The sequence below is a fragment of the Xyrauchen texanus genome, chromosome 3 (assembly GCF_025860055.1).
Source record: "Xyrauchen texanus isolate HMW12.3.18 chromosome 3, RBS_HiC_50CHRs, whole genome shotgun sequence".
Lineage (NCBI taxonomy): Eukaryota > Metazoa > Chordata > Actinopteri > Cypriniformes > Catostomidae > Xyrauchen > Xyrauchen texanus.
Window position 1 is genome coordinate 55,883,211 of NC_068278.1, and position 9,426 is coordinate 55,892,636.

Consider the following 9,426-nt stretch of genomic DNA (forward strand, 5'->3'; position numbering starts at 1 on the left):
ACGTTATGTGCAGACCCATTTGATATTAGGACTGCTTTACTTCTAGGTTGGTGGTTTATGTTTTTATGTTATGGTCATACTGTGAAATAAATGTAATTTAGGGGAAAAAACAAGGTTGTCCGTGTTTCTAAATTTTATTTGGGTGCATAGGATGGCCTGGATGGGTGTAGGATTTCCCGGCCTGAAATTGTATCCCAGTCCGGCCCTGCTTGAGGCTGTAATCGCTGCCAAAGGTGCTTCAACGAAGTACTGAGTTAAGGGTCTGAATACTTATGTTAATGTGATATTTCACTCTTTTTTTTTTTTTTATAAATTTGCTAAGTTATCATAAATCTGTTTTTTGCTTTGTCATTATGGTGTATGGAGTGTAGATTGATGTGAAACAAATAATAATTTAAAGTATTTTAGCATAATGCTGCAACAAGCATGAATGAAAGGGTCTGAATACATTTTGAATCCACTATTTAAAAATAACCTTTAAAGTGTAATGGTATAATTCAACTTGATGAATGTTAAAATATAAGTGTTCAAGGCTTCCTTGTATTCTCAAAAACAATCCACAATAGTTGCAGTAGACATACACATTTTATTGCATGTTTCTCATATTAGATCACTCGTCTGTCAAATAGATTCATTGTACATAAATCTGTGAGCCTCCTTCAGAGGTGTAATGAGACATTTTCATATCAATAAAAATAAATCTATTAAAAAAATTGACAAAAAAAAAAGGCCAAAAATGGTCAAGCATGATTATATAGTGCAAATGTGGCATAAACGGCAACAAAAAAATGGAATGATAAAATACAAGATTATATGGGTACAGATGTATTTCTAAGTAGCAAAAAGTAAAACATGGAAGATATCTAGTAAAATGTGTTGCATTCTTAACACAGGATAAATCAAAGACCATTTGTCAATGCATGGAAATGGAGAACGTATTGCAATAAGTCAAGCACATTTATAAGGATTTGAAGTATTAGCCTAGAAATTTCTAATGGTCATACCACTTATAATCCAACACATAATTGAATGAAACTGTACTGTATGAAAAATACATTCATAGATACATGTGTAAATATATGTAATGTAATAAAAACATGAGTTTGATATTTCCTTCCAAAGAGATGGACATTGAAATGTGTGAGTGGCTTCTTTCTGGACACTGTCCCGTTTCTCATATTCAGTCTTCCTGGTTTTGTGGTTCTTCTGTCATTTCCACATCATTGCCCGATTTAAATTCAGACAGTAAATTTAAGATGTCAAATCTCCCACTTTTTTCGACTTCTTTGACAATACTTTCCAGGATGGGCTCCATGGAATAGGCATACTCTATAACGCTCCTAGTTTTACCTCCATGTCCTTTGTAATCATAGCCACCGGTGTGCATACCAATCAGATAGCAGTCTTCATCAAACACTGGAGAGCCAGACGATCCATGAAAAAAACAAGTGTTATAAGTCATCAGGTTTTCAGGTTCTCTAAACTCCCATTTCTGATCAATACTCTGTTTTGTCATAACATGAATTAATTCGACATTCTCCGATTTGTGTTTATTCACCGCCGCCTTTCGATTCTCTCTCTCAATGATGAAGCAGGGGTCCATTTTCTTAACACCACCTGCTGGATGTCCCACAATGCAGATCCCACCTCTGTTGGGAGTAGGGCCGTGGCTGCAACGACTCAGCAATTCAGGACAGCCGATCCTTTCATCAATGCTCAATTCAAGAAGAGCAAAGTCAAGATGCATGCCTGTGTCATTCATTCCATGATAGCACGCTACAAAATGTTCCTTGATTGATAGACTCTTGGTCTCCTTAAATTCCACATCTTCATATCCAAAGACTGCTGTGAAGGTCTTCGAAAGCTTTTTTGTAAAAGGGTCAAATTCCCTGATAACGTGTGCATTGGTGAGGATAAATCTGTCGAATAGTAAGAAGCCAGTTCCTCTAGCAGACCCCTTCACCATAATCAGACATACAGAGTCAGATAGCCCCATAAGCTGCTTCACCTTCTTCACCTCAGAGAAGCTCTGAACACTTTTATCATATTCAGCTCTGAAGAACTTCTGGACCTGCAAGTTGTCCCTGAGATTCTCCCGCTCTTTTAGCGTTTTCAGTAAATCCTTAAACTGATCACACAGAATTTTTTTAATCTCTTCAGAGTTTGGAATGGATTCTAGGACTTTAAGACTTTTTGCAGAAGATTTTGTGTTTCCATTTTGAGGTTTTTCTTGCTCCGTTTTATTGTGATTCTGTGCCGACAGATTATCTTGGGAAGCATTTTCTGGAGCTACATTAGATTCAGTGTCGGCAGGTGTGTAATCCTCTTGGCTATCTGGCTGGTTGATGTCACTAATAACGACTACCTGGAAAACCTTTCCATTGAGATGTTCTACCTTGTGTGACATTTCATAGTTTATCTGGGTATTTAACTCCAATAGCGCACAGTGTTTCCTGAATATGGCATTGATAAATCGTCCATCGTGCTTCAGAGCAGTTTTCAGTTTCTCCTCTTTGAATGCATAAACGCAAACGTAGTCAACAGTTTTCATCAGGGCGTTGCTCTTTAGTAAGCGTCTTATTTTCTCGCCTCCATTCTTTTTAATAAAGAAGGTGACTAACTTTTCAGGTGTACTTGGGCATGAAATAGCTGCAGCTGTTTTCGCTTCTGTAGAAGCTTTTTCATCATTTTTGATGAAACTTACATCAACAATCTCATCTTCTTCAAAAAGGCAGCAGGGAAAATTAATCTTCACAGCAGCTCTAGGAACTTCTTTGGATCTTCTTTGGATAAGTATTTCTTTATTCATGTTCTTGGGTTTTTTTGTAATTCTTTGGAAAATTTGGCTTGTATTCAGAGCATTAAGCACAGTCATGGATCCACCGCAAGGCACTGAACATACCTCCTTTTCATAACAAAACTGGAAAGTTTGTCCTTTTCCATCTGCTCCCTGTTAAATTTAGAGAAAATAAAACAACAAAAACAAACATTGGCCAAGTTCAAAATGGCATACTACTATTACTATCTCTACTATAGGCTATCAACAATGTCCAACAGTGTATGTACATGCATCACAGGAGATTCATGTAATTTGTCATTTAAGTCATAAAAATTCCCACCACATCTTAAATACTGTATTGTGTTAAATCAGTTTTGGAAATGATGGTGATGGCAATGACATTTTTTTTTTTTAAATAAAATGTGACCTCTTTGTCTTGCTACGGTTAATTCAAAAAGTTGTGTAACATAAATGTATTATTAATTATTGTAAAAAGACTTTTCTAGGAAAAGCAATTTTAGAAAGTAACTTACAAGTAAAATAATTAGTAATGTGATTACTTTTGTAAGGTGAATTAATCAGTAAAGTAATCTGATTACATTTTTTAGAGAATTATTCATTTGTAGCTGATTTTGAGAAACCTACCCAACACTGAAGTACACTAACTTTTGAAAAAAGTTAATTAGGGACAAAATTGTGGTGTGGTGGAAAAATTACTTATGTCATTTTCCAAAATGAAGTCATCGTTTTTGAAAAATGTTACACAATTATATACTGAAAGTTTTTTTGTTTTATAGATGTAATAATTTGTATTTTTAAGGGACTTTCATAGTTTAATATTGAAAGTATGAGGTCTGGGACAAGGCTAAATTTGTCATTTCTTTACATAGCATTTAAAAAGTACCAAAAATGACGATGGCCTGGTAAAAAGTAACTTTTCTAAGTCCTCCTGGTGGTGTAGTGACATGCCTCAATCCAGGTGGCGGAGGACGAATCTTAGTTGCCTCTGTGTCTGAGACCGTCAATCTGTGCATCTTATCACGTGGCTTGTTGAGCGCGTTACCGCGGAGACGTAGCAAGCGTGGAGGCTTCACGCTATTCTCCGCGGCATCCACGCACAACTCGCCACATACCCCACCGAGATCGAACCACATTATAGCGACCACAAGGAGGTTACCCCATGTGACTCTACCCTCCCTAGCAACTGGGCTAATATGGTTGCTTAGGAGACCTGACTGGAGTCACTCAGCATGCCCTGGATTTGTACTCATGACTCCAGGGGTGGTATTCAGGATCAGTACTCGCTGAGCTACCCAGGACCCCCTGAAATTTGCTAGTTTTTTTTTAAAGAAATCGATATCTGGGGCATTAAATTGCCAGTTGAAGTTGAAGAAAGACACAATTCAATAAATGATATCAAGGCCTCTCATGTGAGTACAATTATTCAGAGGAAAATGATTCGATTTTCTGATGAATTGTGACTCTCATTACCCGCTATACATGAAGAAATCTGTTCACACTAGGCACCTATACGTTTGACTGTGTATTCACGAGTCCCATATTCTCAAAAACTGACATTATAAGTTATAACTACACTCTGGTGTCCTTGCGAGGCAACGAGACACTACCCAATCTAATCTGTCAGGATATTTGTATTAAACAGGTATATTTACCTAATTTATTGAAACATGCAATTTATTGACATGCAATCAGAACTTTTAGAATGTCAATCTAAGAAAAGATTCTACGGATTTTTAGAGTAGCTGACAGGATGCTTTGTCTTTGGTTAGCACACTTAAAGCTTAAGCGTGTAATTTCTGGGCCACTAGCACCACCGTATTAAATTGCAAAAAGTGCTTTTCTACAATCGGGCCAGACGGGTCGGAGCACCGTTAGAAACAGTTCCAGTAGCGTTTCCACTTAAGCATGGTTCGGTACGGATCAATTACAAACCGCTCCCAGCATGGAATTCTCAGCACAGTAAGCCAATGACAGAGAACCATGCTGGGGGAATGCTTGTAGTGATCTGGGGACTCATGATTGGTCACATGTCCAGTCAGTGCATTCTAATCCTGATTTTGCAGCACCACAGTGGAAAAAGAAACCGTAACCATGCCAATGAGAGGTACGGAATGGGATGTTTTTGCAACAAGACAGTTTGGCCTGATGGAAGAAAAGCAGCTACTGTTTACTCAATTTTACGAATAAGCTCTGAACTCACATCATTGGTTGAGTTAATTTGGACTGGACGGGCTGCTTAAAAATACACAGAGGAGTTTATATAGCACCATAGAGACACAGTTTACAGTTTGAGAAAATTAACCTACAAATGGCTTAATTATAGTTGTTTGCATTTTAAGCTGGGATAAGAAAAAATACTTTAACACCAAAAAATGTACATCAGTTTTAAATATGTTTTTATGCAACAAACCTTTGGCAGTTCAATTTTTACAGTCCTCTCTTCTGTCTTAATCATATGATCCATTTTTTCCTGCAAGAATAGCAAATATCAAAATGTAAACTGTATTGAATAGTATATATAAAAAATTGCTGCATCACAACCGTTCATGACACACATTCACATTAAACTTCATGCCATTTATTGAAATTATGCAATAGTGAATGGGTTTTGAGAGAACTGTGGAGAAACACATTTTCAGTCAATTGACTTAAACAAAACTATTGTATTGCTTTAGAAGATTTGTAAATCACTGACAGACGTATTTATCCACCAATATCAAAGAACATCAAAGTCAAACTCATTTTTATAAGATTTTTGGACTTGTTTCAAATCAAGGTACATTAAAACATATTGCTTTAATTTTTAAATATAGATGAACACATACACAAAAAAACGCTCTCATTCACTCAGACTAGATGTATACATTGACCAATTATCTAAAGAGTATGGCTTCTTAGGCCTGAATCATTATCTACCTGACCACTGTTTTTCAGCATTAACTATAGTTGAACCATGACATTTGTAGTAAAATTAAAAATACAAGAAAAAAAAACTATGGTAAAATTATTCATCTTTATTGATTGATAATAATAAATCGTTATTCAAAAAAATAAAATTGTTACAACAGTTTTACTACATTAAAACAATGATTATTAATTTATGGAACAAGTATGATTTTTAAAACCATACTTTTCACAAAAACAAACATGCCCTTACAAAAAATAACCATTATTTCTCTACAGTAAACCCACAGTAGCAATTTTTTTGTGTTTGAGCCCCGCCCTTTTAGGCGTAAAGCTGTCCGCTATAAAAGCAGATGCGCAAACACCATTCCTCAGAATTTTCGGACTGAGGGGCAAAGAGCATATCGCTCACACCTCAAAGAACTATGAGATTTTGTAGTGTGGCTAGCACTACAGTGTCTCCTTCCCTTCGTCTCGGGGAACCTAGTTTACGTACGTAACCGAGATGTTCAATTATGTCTCAGTACACTTGATATTGTGTATAAGTATGTAGCCTATATTGTGACCCTTCTCTTTAGTCAGTCTTTACTTTCCAGCAAGACGTGACGCAATAGACCACTACTTTGGCAACATCACCGCTTATGTCAAACATGGACATGGTGGCAAAAACCATGCGTAAAAAGTACATATTTATCGGATTACATGTTGAAAAATAATTCCGAGGGCTCTAGTTGACACCATCAACAGAGCTGACTGTCTTCACTGCTCACCCTTGAGTCTGTATGAATTTATCTCTGCCATGGAAAAAGTTAATAAAAACGTTTAGTCTCAATCACCATTCAGTCACTGGATCTTGTTTTTCATTCAGTGTAAGTGAATGGTGACTGAAACTCCCTAATATCTCTTTTTGATATCCACTGAAATAAGAAAGTCATACAGGTTTGCAACTGCATGAAGGTAAGTGGTGGCAATTTAAATTTTTGTGTGAAATATCTCAAGTAAAAACTTATCAGTTACCTTAAAAATGCCTGTTTAAAGTTGACAATATGTATTGAAAATGTTAACAGATTAAATTATGAAAGATAACAGTGCTGCATAATTAGTTATGATGTATATTGAAAACAGAATGTATACTAAATTATAATATATTTTCATATTATATATATATTATAATTACAATTTTATAATATTATTATTATTATATGTATTACCAAAAATAATACCAATTGACTGATTCAGATGGCAGAGAAAATACCTGTATATGTTAGGTGGCACTCGAGAGAGGTGGAGATGAGAGATGTAACAGGTCTATCTCTGCAGCGGAGTAGTTCTGTTAGCTTTACAATTCTTGTCAAAGATGATATAAAATAAAAGCATAATATCAATAAGCAAAAATATTGACTCTAAAAAGACTCTAGCCACATGCATCAATACACTTGTTTTGGTCTAATGGTCTAAAATGTGTAAATGTACTCTTGTTTGTATTATATACAACAACTGCTCACGTACATCCGGTTTAAAATAATAAAACACCATGGCAACGTTTTTCTGTACTTCATCATCTCTGAACAGAAACAGAACTGCGCTATTTAACCATTAAAAATGAGTTAGTATAAGCCACATATAAAACCTCAAAATGAACCATAGATATTATTATATGGTTACTATAAATAAAACCATGTTACCATATGGATACTACACTAACGCTGTAGTAAAAACATGGTTAATTTTATCAAAACCCTGCCATAAAAAAGAAGAAGAAAAAAAACATGGTTACTACAGTCGTGATTAATATAATATTACTACAGTAAATCCATGGTAAGTTTTCATAAGGGTATCGTTTAATAACGAGGATTAAACAATTGTAACAACTCTGAATTTAAATAAGCCTTTAAAATACATTTCACGTCAAGGTTTGTCATTACCTGATGTGAATAACTCCAGATGCTGTTTTTTAACTGCTGACGTATTTTAGCATTTCTGGTGGGGGGTAGTTCCGGTGACATGCAACAATTCGCTAATTTAAGGATTTTTCCCCAATTCGACGCTTGTAATATAAGGATTCATTAATATTCGTGTTATTTAATTAATAAGATCACTAGTTTAAAAAAAAAACTTTCAGAATCGATATTTTTATGCGAGGATCGATATTCTTGATACCACACCAGTACCGGAAGTATCGATCCGCCAATCCCTATTATTCAGAACGTGAAATCTTTAGATACCTCCGCTAAAAACGATCTAGCACCGAATGAAACGGAACGCTCCTGTCTCGACATCCGTTTTTGAGACCTGACGTTTTGTCTAAAAATGTGCCGGTCCAGTGAAAGACACTGAAGAAACAACGAGACGTGGTGCAACAGTCCAGGACGTTCGTCCAGCGCGCGTTTACATAGGAAAACTATGGAAAAACAGCGCAGACGCACGCACAAAATAAAACACAGTCGGTGTGAACGGCCCCTAACTCGCGCTTAAGTTAGCGCGTGTAGCCAGAACAACACGTCAGCCCTTAGTTTAATATCGGGTAGATAATCTCTGAGGTAACATAAATCATACTTTGTACTACAAATTTTACCTTACACAAGTTACACTAGAGTTGAGAAGAAGCAGGTGAAAGAGCGTGTCTTATCTTTTATTGCAGTTCCCGCCAAGTGTGCCGCACAAGCCCTCAAAAGTGAAGCCAAAACGTCTCGATCGCCCCCCGGTGACTGGTAATAGTATAGGTCATAAACCCCGCCTCCCCATGTTATTCAACGGGACGTGAGACCAACTTAACAATTAAATTACACTTCACATATCTTTTTTCCAAAGATAGTTTCTGTCATTTACTGTAGTTTCTATCACGTTGATGTAATTTCAAGTGTTTTTTTTTTTTCAAAATAAGTTTGTTTTTAGATAGTTATTTGATGCTATAAAAACGGTGCTGTGACATCATGATTGACAGCTGTGATTGACAGGTTCTCTTAGCGAAGTAGACACTGAAGCACCAACTGACTTTTTTTCGTGATCTTCGGAGGACTGATGAGATTGGAGCTTTAAATGTAATATCTACATTTCTATAATTAATTATTTCACACCGTCATAAGTCAAAAGTGCAGGGGCGTGTACTTGCGATTGATTCAGCGAGAGTGAGGGCGGGGCCTTGATTTCGCGGTTTTACTTTCTGCTCACTACTGCGCAGGTCTGGTCCCGAAATCGCAACTGCGCAGACTCAAGTCCCAAGACCAGGAGATGAATTCACCGGTGGGAAGAAATACACGGACACAACATGTCACAAACCATTCTTAAATGTATTAAAAGCAAGCAAGGGGTTTATATGGTTCTTGTCACACAAGGCTGGTTGCACCCCCCACCTCGAACTTTCTCCATTACCATAAACTCATTGTCTTAAACACAAAGAGTTACCCGGAGAGTTATTAATTATATTAAGAATATAATTAACTAATTGACCACCCTTCGCATGCAAACTACCTCTGTGAGAGTTCACGCAAGCTGGGAAGCAGCAGAGTGCGCAGACTCCCCTTAGTCTACGTAGAGTCCACAGAATAAGAGGAAGCCTATATATGGTCATGAAAAGTGGAATCACTAAATCATCCGATTTAATTATATGCTCGTTACACAAGCATCAGCATAAAAGGTCACATTGTTCCATCTGAGGCCTATTTCTCACATTGCCCAATTTTGTCTTGAAGAGACATGTTCCTCAGATGGCTATTCAAAAA

General features: G+C 36.6%; 1 protein-coding gene across 7 annotated transcripts; it reads right to left on the minus strand.

The window, feature by feature from the left end:
• Nucleotides 1-572: 572 nt before the first annotated feature.
• On the minus strand, nucleotides 573-8,384 carry LOC127620668 (serine protease FAM111A-like). 7 transcript variants are annotated; one of them, XM_052093892.1, is made up of 4 exons: nucleotides 8,280-8,384; nucleotides 6,960-7,018; nucleotides 5,211-5,270; nucleotides 573-2,950 (listed from the first exon to the last, which is right to left on the minus strand). In XM_052093892.1, the coding sequence occupies exons 3-4, from the start codon at nucleotides 5,262-5,264 to the stop codon at nucleotides 1,181-1,183; spliced, it is 1,824 nt and encodes a 607-aa protein (XP_051949852.1). In that variant the 5' UTR covers nucleotides 5,265-5,270; nucleotides 6,960-7,018; nucleotides 8,280-8,384; the 3' UTR covers nucleotides 573-1,180. The 7 variants fall into 7 exon arrangements, with proteins under 7 accessions (XP_051949852.1, XP_051949834.1, XP_051949837.1 ...); XM_052093874.1 differs by having other exon boundaries at nucleotides 6,960-7,051; nucleotides 7,630-8,378; XM_052093877.1 differs by having other exon boundaries at nucleotides 6,960-7,051; nucleotides 8,280-8,343.
• Nucleotides 8,385-9,426: the final 1,042 nt, after the last annotated feature.

What these genes read in the sequence shown, in the direction of transcription:
- LOC127620668 (XM_052093892.1), bottom strand. Translation starts at nt 5,264, where the DNA reads ATGGATCATATGATTAAGACAGAAGAGAGGACTGTAAAAATTGAACTG. An exon ending in TAAAAATTGAACTGCCAAAG is followed by an intron (nt 2,951 to 5,210) that starts GTTTGTTGCATA and finishes TAAATTTAACAG; the next exon opens with GGAGCAGATGGAAAAGGACA.